We start from the raw sequence: 18,834 nt of genomic DNA on the forward strand, positions 1-18,834 counted from the left end.
TAATGTGTTTAATCTTTGTCCTCAAGCCTCTCAAACACAAAGGAAAAGAAAGCATTAAAAAGGGTCATTAGCTTTCTCTGTGATCACGCATTAAAATGAGACCTTTAAATCTCATTGAGTAGCATTAGCATTATGTAATTCTTTTATACTGACTCTACCACATCATAGTTTATACTTAGCTGGGAAATGACAGAATGCCTTTTAGCATTCAAAACCCTGTTGAGCCTGAGGTACTCTAGAACAGAGAGCTTATAGTTTTAGACTGTTGTCCCCAAGTTAATTTCTTGGACTGTGAAAAATCTAAGTGAACCCAATGGACTTTTTATTCAGAATGTTTTGACTGTCAACTACTTTGATGAAAAGACAATCTCTTGCATGTTCTGAGTTTTCCTGTTAAAATTCAAATTTTGACTTTTGCTTGAGCAGACTAGCTGAAATTTTGCCCTTCTATTGAACTTAAATGCCCTTAAACATTTTATCTGAATTTTGAGGAATTTAGCATCTGATGCTTTTGATATTGTTAAACTATCTTGTAGCCTAACAGTCATAGATTTATCTAAGGGCATTTGTATTGGATTCCATGTTAGAGACTCACCAAAGCCTATGTATGCCCTTGTTTCTTGCTTTGAGCATCAGTAGAGCAGAAAGGGGATGTTAAGTTATTATCTGAGCTCTGATACAGTAGATAAAAATGTGTGTTGAAAAAGGTATCAGGTGGTGATTTAGAGTTGCTCCCAGAGTTCTGCCAACCAGTTAAAACACCAAAGCTTACATTTTTTGGCTATTTTGATGACCACCAATGATCATATGTCCAAGATGATAAATCATCCCTTGTATATTCCATCACTTGATGATATGAGAAAAAGAAACATCCTTAGTGTAGATGATATAGAGGGGCATCAGCGAAAGTGCTGAGGAGAATTCTGTTTGCCTTGCCACACCTGCCTCACTGTTAGACTTCCCATGGTGAAAATGCTGGGGTGAGTGAATGGTCATAGGGTGACCACTTGCAAGTGTACATGGATTTCCTTATCCTGGGCTAAATAAACAGTTCTGCCATTGTTTACTGGATCTGACCCCTCCCCACCCCCAGGCCTACAGGGCCTTGCAGAATACCAATGAGGCTCCTAAGATCTCAGGACAAAACAAGGCTTCTTTGTCTAGGGAAGTTATGGAGGACCGTGTCCAAGGCTTGACCCTTTGCCGGGAGAGAGAAGTAACAGTCGGGTCACTGACCTCCCCTCCCCAATCCCAGACTTCAGAGACCTTCTTTACTAGAAGAGTCTAAGAGTTGGAGGGTGGAGAGGAGTTAAAAGGGCAGAGAATGAAGACGGGGGTGCTGTTCATTCCCCAGTGCCTTTTCTTGACTTACGGACACATTTAGTATCTTAACCTAAGGATAGAAGGAAGAGCAAGTTCTGGAGTGTCTCCATAGAGACGGTGGTCATTTCAGCTGCTTTGTTTTTCTCTGTTGTACACATGCATGTAGTATACACACACACACACACACACACACACACACACACACACACCACACCTCATAGACCGGTAGTGAGCATCCTCTCTCACAGATTTCATGTTGAGTGAACTAGGCCTCTTCTCATAGCAGCCCAGCTATAAACCAATTAATTACTTCTCATGGAGGCTGTCTTCTGACAGCGGTGCTTCAGTTTGAGGAAAGTAAAAGGGACCCAGTTCTGCCACAAATGTTTGCTGCATACTTTGGCTTGGGCTTTGGAGCCTCATCTTTAATGCCAGTGTGTGTACAAGTATCTTCAAAGAAGACACTCTTTGAAGGCCAGGGAAAGGCTGTCCTTTCACTGAATGGTGGGTAGTAGTACTCACTTATTCTGTGGCTCTGATAAAAAAGACATGCCTCTATCCCAACTTTTCCGCGATACACATACTTTGATCTTTTAATATCTGTTGACAATTCTCAATGTAAAATTTGGGATTTTAGTAAAAAATAAGCTCATATTAAGGGGATAAAGCAGTGGATTTCTATTTCACCTAGTATCCCATTGTAGATAATTAAACTTGACTTGGAGAATTACATGACTATAAAAGTCCAAACTTTTAGAAATTGTTTTTGTCCTATAAGGAGATAAGGAATTGCAGCATACTTATCACAAAATAGTACTTTCTAATGTACATTTTCTAATTATTTGCATGTACATACTCTATAGGAATAGATGTATAAAAACAATTGGCCTATACATATATTTATGTATATAACACATTCTAAGCATGTGTGTATATATCTATTATATTACATATGTATGTGCATACATTTGAATATATTATATCTATATACACAATTTGATATATCTATATATGCATGTGTATCCCATACTAGTTTCTGTCTTCTCTGGATTGCTCCCTTCTATCTAGACTAGGAAGGATTTTGCATTCCTTTCAACAACTTTACATTATGTGGAATACTCTTCCTATTCTAATTGTATCTTAAAATACTAACACCCATGGTTAACACTCATTTCATCTGAAATTCCAAATACATACCCTCTGTAGCCAATTACTCTATTTCCTGCAATTGTTGGTAGAAAATATTACATCTACGTTATGTATTCATCCTTATAAAGACTCCAATCTGGTAATGTTTATACTTTTCCTGTTTTTATATCCCATGTACTACTCCATAGTAGATGAATAATTAAAACTAGTCAACAGACTAAAAAAAAATTAAGAGGGACCCATCTTATCACCTCCTTGTATTACTACTTGAATTATTTGAATCCCTTATAAAGCCCATCCATTCTGAGTATTGAAGGTGAGGGTTCATTTTTAAGAATGGGACAGAATGGGGCAAAGCAAGGATTCTGGGTCAATCTCACATTCCAGAAGCTAAAACCTGTAGATTCTCCTTTAGAACTCCCACGATAACCACACTCTGTGCTTGCTAGCATGGGCTGCTTGGCACAGCAGTAGTAAGTGGATGACTTACCTCTTATGCATATCTGACTTTTCTCCACCTTCTTCCCTAGGTTTGTTAGAGTGCTGTGCTAGATGTCTGGTAGGGGCCCCCTTTGCTTCCCTGGTGGCCACTGGATTGTGTTTCTTTGGAGTGGCACTGTTCTGTGGATGTGGACATGAAGCTCTCACTGGTACAGAAAAGTTAATTGAGACCTATTTCTCCAAAAACTACCAGGACTATGAGTATCTCATTAATGTGTAAGTACCTCACACCACCTCCAGACTCATCTCTTTTTCCCTCACCCTCACCCTCACCCTCACCCTGTCTTGGAGGTAGAGCTTATCAACTTGAAGCTACATAGCTTTCCTGACTTATCCCTCTGGGTACAGGTTCTACCATGCCATGTTGGAAGCTCTTAAGGAAGGGGACAATGTCAGACTTAGAAAGGAGGTCTGCCTCCACTCACTCCTCCCTGTGTTTTCACACATGGCCCAATTTCTGCTAGGTATGTTTAATGTTGCCTGAATTGTCTCCACAATGGCAGGTAGAGGGCTAATGACTGGGCAGAGTAGCATCCCTGGTTTTGCTCTGACACTCTGCTTATGTGTACTCAGGCTTAGTAATAAGTCTTTCCTACTCATAGAGCAAGTCAGGCTACCATTCCTTCATGCATCTCTCAGTTTGTCTGTGAAGTAACACTTCTGAAGGGTCAAACAAAGAGCAGCAAGCTTGGTTCTCTAGGATGCAGGGTAACAAGGAATATGGGAAGAAGCTATGCTCTTGGCCACCTACTGTCTGACCTCATTTACTTCAGTGAAGAAAAGGTGGAGGGCAATATGAAATACCGAGTTACTCCTCTCAAGAAGCCCTAGCCACCCAGATGTGTGACTGACAAGAAGAGTGGTGTCCTCTGAATGAGGCTATCTAGATTTTGTATGTCATTGCAGGATTCATGCTTTCCAGTATGTCATCTATGGAACTGCCTCTTTCTTCTTCCTTTATGGGGCCCTCCTGCTGGCCGAGGGCTTCTACACCACCGGCGCTGTCAGGCAGATCTTTGGCGACTACAAGACCACCATCTGCGGCAAGGGCCTGAGCGCAACGGTAACAGGGGGCCAGAAGGGGAGGGGTTCCAGAGGCCAACATCAAGCTCATTCTTTGGAGCGGGTGTGTCATTGTTTGGGAAAATGGCTAGGACATCCCGACAAGGTGATCATCCTCAGGATTTTGTGGCAATAACAAGGGGTGGGGGACAATTGGGCGTGAGTCTGTAGCCTCATCCCCACCCAAGGTTGGGTCCTCTCCAGAGGCCTAGCTTTTGAGTGAGGAAGCGATGGCTACAGCCGAACGATATGGTCAGGAAGAACGTGGTGCCTGGCCGGCTTAGCCTCACCTTTCAAAGGTTCCCTGGAAATTTTCATCTTAAACTGAAAAGCATGAATTTTGTAGGATGCTTTGTACAATAAGACCATTTCTAACCAATCTGTTGGTATCCCTTTTCTTTGTTCCTGGCAAGGACTACAAGAGTGGACCAGACTATACAAGAATATAAATGCTAGTCATGGGATTGAGACTTAAACACCATAAGCTCAAATGGAGGGTGGAACATAGAAGTGAAAGCATTGAGTCCAAGTCCCAATATTCTGGGATTCTGTACTATTAGGGGTCCCAGAGAGAGCTAGGCTAGCTCTGCATCTTCCTTGCTTATCTTTGGGATAGCTGTGTTTTAGAAAGACATACATCATTTTTCAGTCTCTAGACTTAAAGATCTTTTGGGGTCTGAACATGTGTGTGTTGTAGAGATGACTTTTTGTGACCAGCAGTTAGTTTAGAATGGTTTTAGATCTGAAAATTAAATCTCCTATTGGCATTGTTCAGTGACTGGGGAACAAAAATCCTGTGGCAAAGAACATCTTCTAAGCTCAGCCTAAGGCACAAAATGGCACAACTTTCTTTCAGGACTTTTTTTCTTTTTTACTTTTTTACACCTTCTCTGCCCTCCAAATCCCCTGAAGCCCCCTCTAACCCAGGGATCCGCCTCACTCCAACTCCCACCCACTCCCCCTACCCTCCATCACACCTGGGGCAAGTTATCTAAGTGATATTGCCAATGACACTTCACAAAAATGCCCTGCTCACTAATTTCATTTAAGGGAGATGCCTGGAATCTGACTTCATTGGCACGTGCCACTCCGGGATCTCCCAGTTTTTGTTTCAAGGTCTGCAAGTTGATGCTGATTTTTAACCACTCCATGTCAATTGTTTTAGTTTGTGGGCATCACCTATGCCCTGACTGTTGTATGGCTCCTGGTGTTTGCCTGCTCTGCTGTGCCTGTGTACATTTACTTCAATACCTGGACCACCTGCCAGTCTATTGCCTTCCCTAGCAAGACCTCTGCCAGTATAGGCAGTCTCTGCGCTGATGCCAGAATGTATGGTGAGTTGCATATGGGAGCTTTAGATTCCCTGTCATCTGCAGAAGCAACATGCACTTGTTTTGGGTTGGGTTTTTTTTTTTTTTTTTGGCTTAGAGTGAGGAGGATGGTGATTATGAAACTATTATAAGATGATTCATCTTAGTTTAGTAAGTTCTTTCCACCGAAACTAAGAATGCTTTCCCCCAAAGCAAACATAGGAATTTAGGGGTTTTGGTTTGTTCTCCTCCTCCTTCTCTTCTTCCTCCTCCCTCTTCCTCCTCTTCCTCCTGCTCTTTCCCCTTCTTCCTCCTCCCCCTCTTCCTCTTCTTCCTCCCCTTCTTCTTCCCCTTCTTCCTCCTCCTCCTCTTCCTCTTCCTCTTCTTCTTCATGGCTGCTCTCTTTCTCTGATTGACTGCTATTAACAACCCAAAGCAGCACATTTCAATATAAAACTTCACAATTGTTCAATGCCACCTTTGCTTTTATGTAAGGATTTAGAAAACAGGATCATGCCTCCTGTCAGTATCAGGTTTAGAGCTAGGATAGAGAAGGTAGAAGGCTATGGAGAAAGCCTCCACATAGCCTTCTAGCCTTACCAAGTTTACTCTGCCTGCTTTCTGCATCTTAGGTGTTCTCCCATGGAATGCTTTTCCTGGCAAGGTTTGTGGCTCCAACCTTCTGTCCATCTGCAAAACAGCCGAGGTAAGTGAATGAGAAGGATGATTTTTAAAAAATAGATCGACTAAGAATGCAGAAATTTCTTCCTCTACCAGTAGTTTCTTCTCATGAACTTTAGTTTCAAGGATTATAGTATTTCTTGTTGGACTTTGAATTAGCAGATTTCCCTTCTACAAAATAATGGTGAAATGTACTTGAATCAATGAGCATACCGATTAAAAGTAAAAGTACTTATTTACCCTAGAGCTGCACTAAACGTCTTACTTTTCCAAACTTCCCTCGTGAAAAGAAAAGTGTGTAGCTTTAAATAAAGATAATACTTAGTAAAATTTCCCAAATGAAAATTTTCATTTTGATTAAAAATATACCAAGAAAATGGGCCATGCACAGATGCACACATGGGCTCTATAAAATGCTTTTAATTTAGAGCTTCTTAATATCCAATGAGAGGTAAAATAAGTACATTTGGGAAGAAGAGAAAATGCTTCATTGAGAACAGACACATACCTTTGCAGTCAGGGAATAAAAAGCAGATCCCAGGGAGAAAGTCCGAAAAACAGTGTCTTCTAGATGCCGTGGGCATGAGGTGCTAGGATAAACAGTAGCAAATAGGGCCTTGACACATAGGGAAGTGAACAATTTAGTCAGAGACACAAAATGAACAGACAGGAATGGTATCAGCCCAATCCAGACAACTATTTACTATTTACAGGAGACCATGGTTTGCTTTTCTGATATAAGAAGTAATTCTCTCTCATACATTTTCCTGCAGTTCCAAATGACCTTCCACCTGTTTATTGCTGCATTTGTGGGTGCTGCAGCCACACTAGTTTCCCTGGTAAGTTATTTTAAGATAATATTAGAAAAGAAGTGGTCCAGGGTAGCTTGAGTAGCATTAGGCTGAAAGACTAGAGACTCCTTCCAACCTTGGAAGACTGTTGACAAGCTATGCAGAGGCACAGCAAGGTGCGGGGTTACACGTTTCTGCTGTGAGTTGTCAAGAACTGACAAGAGCATGGAACTGTAAACAGGATCTGCTGTATGCTAGGATTCTAGAGAGTATAAGCATTCTCCACACTCTCTAGTGGGTTTAAGTACTCCCAGAGAAACTGCAGGTTCCGCCTCACATTAGAATTGCTATGACTGTCATGCAGTCCTGTGCCCCGGGTCCTTTGGGTAGTGTTAGTGTAGTGCCAATGCAGTGTGCTCATCGTGCAGATGTAAAGGCTCAGGTGCCACTGGGCAAGGCGATGTACCTTAAGTCTCTGAGGTAGCAGTTCAGTACAAGGACGATCTCACAGAATCCTCCTCAGTACTGCAGAGGTGTTCACAAAATGCCAGCACACTTGTACTTTGTGAATTCAGGTGATAATAAGAGAGCAGAGGGCTATGGTACATGAAGTAGCTGTGTATGTACAGCACAAGCATAGCCAATTTCCTTAAGGATAGGTTAGTGGAAAGGAGCCTCGCTGTGGAGTACATCTTTACTGATTATGTTATTTAGGTTATTTAGGAAGGGGCTATTGTGGAAGATCTACAGATTTCTCTTCACAAATATAGGAAAAATGGGTGTGCTTTTTATTTTATTTATTTTTTTTGCAGGTAGATTATTTCCTTTTATTTAGTTGTGATTTTACTTCAACTCTCCCTCATTCCCAAAAGGTTTTGAATAAGAGAGAGTTTTTCTTCCTACTGTCACTTACCTTCTTTCTTCTGTTCCCTACAGCTCACCTTCATGATTGCTGCCACTTACAACTTTGCCGTCCTTAAACTCATGGGCCGAGGCACCAAGTTCTGATCTCCCATAGAAATCCCCCTTTGTCTAATAGCGAGGCTCTAACCACACAGCCTATAGTGTTGTGTCTCCTGTCTTAACTCTGCCTTTGCCACTGATTGGCCCTCTTCTTACTTGATGAGTATAACAAGAAAGGAGAGTATTGCAGTGATTAATCTCTCTCTGTGGACTCTCCCTCTTATGTACCTCTTTCAGTCATTTTGCTCCACAGTGGGCTCCTGCTAGAAATGGGGAATACCTGAGAAGGTGATTCCCCCGCTGCAAGTCGCAGAGGAATGAAAGCTCTAATTGAGTTTGCAAGCATCTCCTGAAGGCCAGGATGTGCTTCCTTCTCAAAGGGCACTTCCATTGAGGAAAACAAAGTGGAAAGAAAGATTCTCAGGTAGAAAGCAGGAATGTCCTTGGTCTCCTTGCCATCAGTAGGAGTCAAATATATTCTCTTTGATGCACAAAACCAAGAACTCACTCTTTTCTTCCTAGTTCCACTGAAGACAGAAGGAAATAAGCAATAGCATTTGCCCAAATCTGCCTCCTGCAGCTAGGAGAAGGGGGTCAAAGCAAGGATCTTTCACCCTTAGAAAGAGAGCTCTGACGCCAGTGGCAATGGACTATTTAAGCCCTAACTCAGCCAACCTTCCTTACAGCATTAGGGAGCACAGTGTCTATTTAGACAAAGTGGGGCCTGGAGGAGGGGGGCCTCATCTGTCCTTACAGCTCATTAGGAAGAGAAACAGAGTGTTGTCAGGATCGACTCACTCCCTTCTCCCTGATAACAGCTACCATGACAACCTTGTGGTTTCCAAGGAGCTGAGAATAGAAGGGAACTAGCTTATATAAAATAAGACTGTGACCTAAGGAGCATCAGTTGGGGGATGCTAAAGGTGTAAATTGAGATGCCCTCTGGCAGATGCAAAACACTTAACTCTTTGGATAGCATCTCCCCCCACCCCATCAGTTGTGTCCTCTTGGCCTCTGGCACAATATCTTCACAATGGTGCTCTTTTCCTTGGGTTTTATCCATTCACTTACAGCAGGTGATTAGAGGATTTTGATTAGTTTCAGAATGATTCCTGTTTCATATTTCCCAGTTGTTTATCTCTTGTTTGGAGCTGTACCAGAAAGAACTGGAGAATGATTCTTTGAGCTTAGTTCTTTTTCAAAAGAAAAAAGAAAAACTGGACAGTAAGCATCACAAAAATATTTGAAATTGTGTAGTCCCATGAAATGATTGGGATTTTCCCCAAGTATTCTACCTTTTGTAGAACTAGGCTTGGTAAATTTGAACCTCCATTTGAATAACCTGTCCAATATTTTCTTTTCTAATAAATGACAGATGATTTTGCTTGCTAATATTATCTCAGCATTTTGAAAGTTTAGGCTTAGCATAGAGGTTATTGTGTCTTGGTATATATAGGTCACATAATAGATTTCAGCAACTGCCAGCTGTTTAGTTGGTGAGCTTCCAGAGAGCTCTGGAGACATGGTGAGGACAGACAGAATTGGAAACCTGAAGAACTCCCAGATTTCAGGCTTATCCTGTACTTGTTAACTTTGGGTGAAAGAAAGAAAAGCAAAGAAAGAAAGGAAAAGCCTCTGATCTGTTTTTACTGAAGGAAAAGTTACTGTAGATTTTTTTTTTTGTAGATTTGTGCTGTCATTCCCCAAAGTGCTTTTGTCATGTTGAAAGAGATATAAGGATTTAGAAGAAGATACTTGAGACTTGTTCTTGGGCCAGTATATAAGGTAAACTAGCAGGATGCACAGTAGTGAGGAGAGCTTAAAGGACCTGGAAGAAACCAATCAAGATAAAGGAAGGTGAAATAATCTATATCTTTTATTTGGTTTGATTTTAATATCATAACAGATAACCAACCACTCCCTGAAAACCTCACACGTATATATACACACACGCATGCACATACAAAGAGAGTTAATCAACTGCAAGTGTTTCCTTCATTTCTGATATAGAATTTTGATTTTAACAACATAAAGGATAAACTCTTAGAAACTCATCTTACAAAATGTATTTTATAAAATTAAAGAAAATAAAATTAAGAATGTTCTCAATCAAACATGTGTCCTTTGAGTGAATTGCTCCATATGACCTCAATAACAGAAACTTTTACACTAAAGATACACAACATACAAAACAGTTTTCCTAAAGAAACTCAATAAATACTTGTCTCAATTTAAATATGGTTTTATTGAGCCAGGATTTTACTATGTATCCTTGGCTGTCCTGGAATTCTCCATAGCGAGCAGACTGATCTTGAGCTCATAGAGATCTGCCTGCCCTTGCCTCCTGAGAATTGGAATTAAAGGTATATGCTACCATGCTGGGCTGAGCCCAAATATCTATACCAGTGTATTTCATACTTAATGGTTTGGTTTCTCTTGGATTTCAGTGTTTTGCTTATTCTGAGTCAGTATGGTTTACTTGCCCAGTGCCATTGTGGTGCCCCCACTCCTGTTGTATTAAAGTATTTTTACCTTTGCTCAAAATTGTTCAGCTATTCTAATAAAGATAACCTGGTACTTCCCACATGAAACAGGTGCACTTGACAAGTACTAAATAAAAGGTTTGAAGCTGAATGTTTCTGTGGCCGAGAAGATATAATAAGGAGATAAGAGGAATTAAGCATGGTGTGCCAGTTCAGGATTAAAACAAGTTAATGACAGCTAGTACCCCGCAGTGCTTACTACATGAGACCACTAACATGACGTGGACCGTGCTGATGACCAGCCTGAAGAAAGTTCAATTGAAATTAGCTGTAGGTTTGTCTTGTAGTTGTGACTGACAAGGAACACGAGAAAGGACACTAGCTGTAGGCAACACGTTAGTCAGCAGTTAAGGGGCTCTAATCAAAAGTAGTTCAGTTGTAGTCCCCCGATTCCTGCTTTATCACAATTAATTTCTGCAAGTAAGTCTGGTTGAATGACTTTAAAGACAAAGGGAATAAAAAATACGATTTATTTTTAGAAACTGGAAAGCAAGGGCAGAGCACCACAGTTTGGAGAATTGACTTAGGAAGCTCCAGAGTGAATGTATTTTTGCCTCAGAGAAGCAAAAGCCAGCTCCCAAGAAAGCTGTGTTTTCCGTCTGTCCTTATTTAGTTCTGCCCTCTGGGATGGATCTATAGATGGAGTTTCTAGGCTCTCAGAAGCTCAGAGCATCTCTGGTTTATCAATTGAGCCCATTGTTCTTAGCTTTCTCCCACATCATAAACCTTCTTTCTCTGAACAGAAAGAGCTCTCTTTGTGCTCAGATCAGCTAAAAATTAAAATACAGCAGTATAAACAAGGAACATTTTCTTACAACATCAGTTGTATGGCTTTTCTTCAGGGTCAGTATTGAGTGCAGTTTTACTGTGTGTGTGGAAGCTGCCATTTTTTTTTCAAAGAGACATGCATTCATTCTGTGCACACTCATTGAGAAAACTTAAGCTTTGTGCTAAAGCCTGGGAGGTTCATGTTTGGGGGCTTTCTGGGTAGAACGATCATACAGATGTGGTCTTACACTCAAGGATCGTTCTTGCGTTCAGCCATAGCAGAGGGGCCTCCCAGAGTGGACTGGCATGGAGGCAGGAAATGTGAAAAGGCATTCTGATTAACTGGCTGCTACTCACATCTCATCCCTCCCTTCAGTACGTGGGAGAGGCAGTGGGGAAGGGTCAGGCCTTCATGTGGCTTTGGATTTCGGGGACCTCGATTTAAAACAAAACTTCAATTTAGAGTTCCTGACAACTTGTGACTTGTGTTATGTCACCCTGCTTCTTGCCTTACATGTGACAGTATTTATGCATGCACTGGCACAATGCATGTTTTTGCTTCCACCCACTTAGTCATTTGAGGAGTCAGAGGGCACATGGTTGAGTATTTATGTAAACACAGGCTATTCAGCCTGCCTCTTTCTCAGTCAAGGCTAAATATGACAAGCAAAGGAAACAAAGGGTGACATAAAAATAAGATAGAAATGTATGTATGTAGAGAAAAGAGGCCTGATGTGGAATGGTACTAAGCATTGAAAAATGTTTATTAGCCTTAAACAGTTTTACTTGCCAACACAAAAACCTGAATAGGGGTTCCAGAGGAGCCAGCTTCATTAACACTGTATTATGGGAAGCGCTGGCTTACAAACATCGAAAAGGGAAACTGCAAAGTCAGGTTCTAAGAGTTGAAGTACTGAAAGTTGAAAGTTCATAGCTGAGTCGAGTCCTAACACATGAGGAACCCACCACATACAACAACTTTGTAATATTAAAAAGAAGAGAGAACAAAAAACTTTAAAGGTGTCCAGCACAATAACTTGGAAAGGGAAACTCTTACATGTGCAAGCCTGATGACTTGAGTTTGATCTCACATAAAGGTAAAAGAGGACAGTCAGCTCACTCCACTAAATTGTCCTCTGACCTATAGATGTGTCACAGAAGTTGTACACACACACAAACACACACACACACACACACACAGCAGAAGTAAAAACTTGAAAAATATTGATACCAACTACAAGTGGCCCAGCTAATTATTGCTAAAAATGGAGCCTATGTACTATTTTTAAAATAAGTTTGTCATTTCAGTATTCTCAATTTCTTGTGCAAAAACACAATTCTGTAGAGCAAGTACGTCATAATTTTCTTCAGTGAGCTTACCTGGGGAGACATACAAGCAAATGATATCTCTCAAAGGACAGTAGATAGGTGTTTACTGAATTTGTGTGTATTTATGTGTGTTTGTTTTTGGTAAGTTAAGGGGTTTTAGCCAGATTAGATATTTTTCTCAGCCTAAAAAAATTTAGTTATACTTTGGCATAGTAATATGTTGATGGCTCTTTGTCTCACTGTTAAAACTCAAAATAAAAATTGTCTGAAGGTAACCATTAACCAATCCATAGGCAACCATTTCCAACTATAATAACTGCACTTTACTGAGTGCAGTTACTATAAGATACCATGCACATTTTATCACACCTCAGTCCTATAAGGCAGAAGCAACAGTCATCTCAACCCCATGCTGGACTGGGTGCCTTTTTAAGTTATTTCTATTCCAGCCGAGGGATGTTGATCTTATCCCAGCTCCACTTACTAACAAAGTTTGTAATGGTGGAGACAGCATGGCAACCAGACCAGGAAGCTTAGCGTTCAGATTGTTTAACACAAGCATAGAGGAGACAGAGTAGCCTGGAAGTAGGGGCAGGCTATATAATCTCAAAGCTCGCAATCAATGACTTCCTCAAGCAAGTTTGCACCCACCTACACCTCCCCAAACACCACCACCTGGGAACAAAATGTTCAAATACCTGAGCCTATGGGGGACATTTCTGATCCAAATCACTGTAGTTAAGAAGTAAAAAGCACTGATTGTAGCTTAGTTTCTTCCAAAACTACTGGCAGAAGCAAAGAACTGTTACCAATTCATTTTTGTCAACAATCTCCAAATATATTTTAATTGTACAACCCTATTAATAAACATGACATTGCTACTTAAAAATGTGGTGTGAGGATAAGCAGAAGCCAAATTTTGGCAATATATGTCCCAGGATAACTTTTATATACATTAAAATTGCTTTTTTCTGTGTGTACTCTTATAAGATACATTAAAATATATAACTTATTACACTTTAAAATTTAAGCAGCAAATTCATATATCGCTAGACTTACACATTTAATGTGCAATAAGATTTTAAAGTATGAGAAAGACGTAAAATTATCTCTTATGTATTTTGATGGTTGTAGAATATATCTCTTATTTTAAACATGTTATTAATATTTTAGTGAGGACAGTACAGATGACTCTGCTTCATTAACTGTGAAGCCATGCTTTAATGTTCTAGCGGTCTCAGTTCATTTTAAACACATGAATAGATGAATATGAAAATAGCGAAAATGAAACCTCAAAAAGACTCATGTATCTGAATAGATACATGTGCCCAGAAAAATCACTAAACTTTCACTCTTACTCTTTATTTTAAAGGTTTTTAGCTGAAATTGGATTTATTAAGTTTCATTCTCCCTAACATCTGTTCAGTGACTTTTATAAAATAAAAAATAAGTTCATTTATATACTCCCTATGCTTCAAAAACTTAACTTAAAATGAATATACAGGGTATTGGATATCATGACATTTTCAATGTCTGTTTTAGAAAACGGATATACTTCATGAATTTGCATGCCATCCTTGGGCAGGGCCATGCTGATCTCTGTGTGATTCCAATACAAATATATGTGCTGTTAAAATAAGCACCAAAGTATTAGTCCAAATGAGTTTAGACTACTGTGTATAATTTAAAGCAAGTTAAAATGCCCCCTTCCATTTTTTAAAGTTAGGGCAAATAGAGGATGGGGAGATGGCTCAGACAGTGGTTAAGAGTACTCATTGTTCTTACAAAGAATTTGGGTTCAATTTCCAATGGTGGCTTACTACTGCCCTTAACTCCAGTTCCAAGGGATCTGGTGACCTCTTCTGACATCCTTGGCCACCAGGCACATGGGCAGTGCACATATATACTTTAATTTTTATTTTGTGTATATGAGTGTTTTGCTTGCATGTATGTATGTGCTGAGTGTGCCTCATGCCCACTGGGAACATCTAATGCCCTGGAACTGGAGTTACACACAGCCACCATGTGGATACTGAGAATTGAACCTGGGTCCTCTGGAAGAACAGCCAGAATGCTCTTGACTACATTTCTCCAGAACAAATCTCTTTTTTAAAGTGCTTTCTTTGTAATGTATGCCTATTGAAAGGAATTTATCTTTTCACTCATTGTTAAAATCAACTTTCCTTGATGACTAGAGTGAGAATCCCACAGTTATCTTTATATTTAATATTCGTATCAAACACAGTACAGACTTTCTATGTCTTACTCATTTTCATGTTTGAGGTGTAACAGAAACCCCTCATTTCCAACCAGCAAAGTTCTGAAATGTAAGAACCCTAAAGGGCAGAGTATGCCACTCCAGGGCATAATGTTTGTTTATTAATTTATTTTATTTATTTTGTCTATTCTAAACATGCTGATGGGGGAGTAATGGTTATTAAAAGTAATGGTAAAACTCAGTCTTATGGACATTAAACCTGGAAAGCAGAGGTAGAAAACTGAGACACAGCATACCATGGTTCCATGCACATTTTTTTGAAATCACTTGTTTTGTTTCATCTAAAATATATGACTTTAAAATAAAATTATATTAAAATCGTTTTATCAATTTTTTCTTTTTAATTTTATTTTTCTTGGATATTTTATATATTTACTTTTAAAATGTTATCCCCTTTTGCCCCTTCCATACTCCCTCCTCTGTCCCCCTGCTTCTATGAGGATGTTCCCACTCCCACCCACCCTCTCCCACCTTACCACCCTGGCATTACCTCACATTGGGGAGATAAGCCTTCATAGGACCAAGGGCTTCTCCTTCTATTGATGACAGACAAGGCCATCCTCTGCTACATATGCAGGTGGAGCCACGGGTCCCTCCATGTGTACTCTGGTTTGTGGTTTAGTCCCTGGGCACTCTGGGAGGAATCTGGTTAGCTGATATTGTTGTTTTTCCTAAGGGGTTGCAAACCCCTTCAGCTCCTTCAGTCTTTTCCCTAACTCCTCCATTGGGGTCCCTATGCTCAGTCCAATCATTAGCTGCAAGCATCCTCATCTGTATCAGAAGGGCTCTGGCAGCGCCTCTCAGGAGACACCCATATCAGGCTCCTGTCAGCAAACACTTCTTGGTATCAGCAATAGTGACTGGGTTTTGTGTCTGCATATGGGATGAATCACCAGGTGGGGCAGTCTCTGGTTGATCTTTTCTTCAGTCCCTGCTCCACTTTTGTCCCTATATTTCATCCTGTGAGTATTTTGTTCTCCCTCCTAAGAAAGAATGAAGCATCCACATTTTGTTCTTCCTTCTTTTTGAGAGCTTCATATGATCTGTGAATTTTTTTTCTTAGGTATTCCAAGCTTTTGGGTTAATATCCACTTATCAGTGAGTGCATACCATCTGTGTACTTTTGTGATTGGGTTACCTCACTCAGGATTCTAGTTCCATCCATTTGCCTACGAATTTCATAAACTCGTTGTTTTTGATAGCTGAGTAATATTCCATTGTGTAGATGTACCACATTTTCTGTATCCATTCCTCTGTTGAAGGGCATCTGGGTTCTTTCCAGTTTCTGGCTATTATAAATAAGGCTGCGATGAACATAGTGGAGCGCGTGTCTCTTTTATATGTTGAGGCATCTTTTGGGTATATGCCCAAGAGAGGTATAGCTGGATCCTCAGGCAGTTCAATGTCCAATTTTCTGAGGAACCTCCAGACTGATTTCCAGAATGGTTTTACCAGTCTGCAATCCCACCAACAATGGAGGAGTGTTCCTCTTTCTCCACATCCTCGCCAGCATCTGCTGTCTCCTTGAATCAATTTAGGTTGTTCAAAATATTGAACAAATATTAGTGAACTAGCCATTCCTAGTTTTCACTCTAAGTAGAATGGAATGTGCTTTTGTCAGTCCTGAGTAAAGATTTGGGTCATTCACTTTTTAAAGTCCATTTATTTTAGCAAATATTTCAGAAGTGTTTCCCAGATAGAATCCCTTCCATGTTGATATAACAAAGTGAACAAAATTTCTGAAGTTCTTTATTAGGGCTGGAATATAAATCATACTCAAATCTGGTTGACAGAAATTAATTCACCAAACTTAAGTCAATTTACTAAGTTACAGGCGAGTACAACTACATCTAAGCTCAGTGCTTTAAACACTGGATTACAGAACTCAAAGTGAGGCTAAGGAAGAAGAGATCTACAGCTATCTTCCTTCAACTCTGTCATGAGTACTGTCACAGAAAGGATGGGAGAAACATGAGAAAGAACCTGACAACATAGCTTGTTTCAAATGAATTTGAACCATTCTGAAATCGATCAGTACAAAAACAAGTGATGTTCCCACCCTCAATTTCCAAAGCACAGTTATACTGGTAAGCTGCGTTATGGTATTCATGCTGAACTCTGCTGTTCAAAGCCCAACGGTTTTGTGATGGCGAATATAGAGGAGCATCTCCTGCTGCTCCTGTGGAAAGTCTGAGTAATCTGGAAAAATGTGGTGAGCAGAGCCTCTGATCGTAGGGTTGCATTTGAACAATAACCCTTCCTGTAAGTCACTGACATCACAAAACAATTCCTTTTAAAATAATTCCACATTTGAAATATAAATACATAAAATATCCAAGAACACTAAAATAAAATAATTCCACAGCACTGTGGGGCATTCCAGTATGATGCTGCTTGTTAGTCTGACTTAAATCAGGAAGGTATTTTTAGGACCTAAGCTTTGCACCTCAATCCTTTGGAGGCTGAGGAATAAAATGAAAACAGGAAGTCTGTATGCCCACCTGAACATCCAAGACTGTATTTGGACAATATTATAATACAAGTTCATTTTAAAGTGCTACTGAATGTCGATGGTTACTGAAGTTACTGTTGTCATGGTACTGTCAAACCTTTTCTCACAGTGGCTTCTACATTCCATAAGAAGATTCCAGTTTCTCCATGTTCTCATTAACAATTGCTACTTGATTTTTTAGTGAAACATTAAAGATATGACTGCATTCTCTAACAACTTATGTTAGAATTAAAGATGTCAGTGCATGTATTTATTTAACAATGTGTAGATATTGAAGAAATGCCAAATACTGATTCAGTAGTTTGTCTATTTTTTAATTTTTAATTAATTTTTTGATTGGGAACCCCACATTATGTACCCTGATTGTGCTCATCTCCAAGTCCTCCTATGTCTGCCCCTCTCCCTTGTCACTCCTTGTACCCCCCAGGAAACAAAAAGAAGAAACCAAGTCCCTTTTGTGTTGTCCATATGCTCACTAAAGCAAGGTCATATTCCTAGTATCCAGCCCCACAAGGGAAGGTGAGCCTTTCTCCACCTGTACCAGAAGTCATCAACTGATGAGAGAGACCTACTAAGGTGGAGAAAGGCGGGGCCACTTCTCTGTGCCCACAGATATCAACATGGCTTCAGACAGCAGCCCAGACCATAGGCATCCAAATGGGCTTCAGTAACAATACAGGCCACACATATCAACATGTCCCCTGGCCATATCAAAACCACTGACCCACTTGTGGCCTTCATTGAAGGCTCTGTGGACTATGAGCCTCAACATGGCCTCAAGTGGCTACACAGGACACTCACATTAAGATGGCAGCAGAGCCTGAGGACATGACCAAGGAAGGCAGCACAGACTGATACATAACCACATGGATCTCGGGCTTCATCCAGTCTAGGGCAGCAAGATGGGCCACACACCGACATGGACTCTGGTGGCATTGTAGACAACTATGGTCCTTCGAATCGGACCAATCCAGAAAGCGAACCTTTGCCAGGGGATGCCACAGCTGGCATGGTCAGGTGTTGAGTCTGCATCTGCACAAGCTTCAGGCTGTTGTTGCACACTGTCCCCAGTGACCCTACTGGGCAGTGACAGTGTGTTGACCTCAGCCCTCTCTCTCCCCTTCCACTGTCATCATGTGTCTGGTTCTGCCTCACTTTGGAGCACAACCACCACTCCGTTTTTTTCTGTCTTCCCACTTCTCCATCACATATTTTTCACCATAGTGTTCTGTCCATCACCCCTAGTTTGCCTATTTTTAGGTTGGGTGATCAATTTTTTTCTACAAATTTTTAAATAAAATTTCCCCTTTTATTAAAAGTAGATTCTTTCTCATATAATTTATGAAACTGATTACACCTTCCCCTCCCTCTACTCCTCCCAGTTCCTCCCTGCCTCCCCTCCCACCTGGATCCACTCCCTCTCTGTTTCTCATGAGAAAAGAACAGACTTCTAAGGGAATAACAACAAAACATAACAAAATAAAATGCAACAAGCTAAAACAAAACATCACATCATTGTTGGACAAGGCAAACCAAAGGAAGGAAAAGAAGCTCAAGAAAAGGCACAAGATTCAGAGACATGTGGTGGATGGAAACAGTAAGCTGGAAGCTACAGGGGACCTGG

General features: G+C 40.5%; 1 protein-coding gene and 1 non-coding gene across 10 annotated transcripts in view; one reads left to right on the top strand and one right to left on the bottom strand.

Annotated features, from left to right (window-relative positions):
• Plp1 (proteolipid protein 1) overlaps nucleotides 1-9,894 on the top strand; it is a 59,397-nt gene extending 49,503 nt beyond the window's left edge. For 5 of the 9 annotated variants that reach the window (XM_017601913.3, XM_063279808.1, XM_063279807.1 and 2 more), the window contains 6 exons: nucleotides 3,003-3,189; nucleotides 3,880-4,141; nucleotides 5,201-5,369; nucleotides 5,978-6,051; nucleotides 6,800-6,865; nucleotides 7,754-9,894. In XM_017601913.3, coding sequence (XP_017457402.1) covers nucleotides 3,003-3,189; nucleotides 3,880-4,141; nucleotides 5,201-5,369; nucleotides 5,978-6,051; nucleotides 6,800-6,865; nucleotides 7,754-7,825 — 830 coding nt within the window. In that variant the 3' untranslated portion in view covers nucleotides 7,826-9,894. The remainder of the gene's footprint in view (nucleotides 1-3,002; nucleotides 3,190-3,879; nucleotides 4,142-5,200; nucleotides 5,370-5,977; nucleotides 6,052-6,799; nucleotides 6,866-7,753) is intronic. The other 4 variants (XM_063279812.1, XM_017601914.3, XM_063279810.1 and 1 more) reach the window with 1 other exon arrangement.
• Nucleotides 9,895-13,960: 4,066 nt separating this feature from the next.
• Nucleotides 13,961-14,063, bottom strand: LOC120099413 (U6 spliceosomal RNA). Its single transcript, XR_005498601.1, has one exon. It is a non-coding gene; the product is annotated as a U6 spliceosomal RNA (small nuclear RNA).
• Between the last annotated feature and the right edge of the window lie 4,771 nt (nucleotides 14,064-18,834).

The sequence above is a fragment of the Rattus norvegicus genome, chromosome X (genome assembly GCF_036323735.1).
Source record: "Rattus norvegicus strain BN/NHsdMcwi chromosome X, GRCr8, whole genome shotgun sequence".
NCBI lineage: Eukaryota > Metazoa > Chordata > Mammalia > Rodentia > Muridae > Rattus > Rattus norvegicus.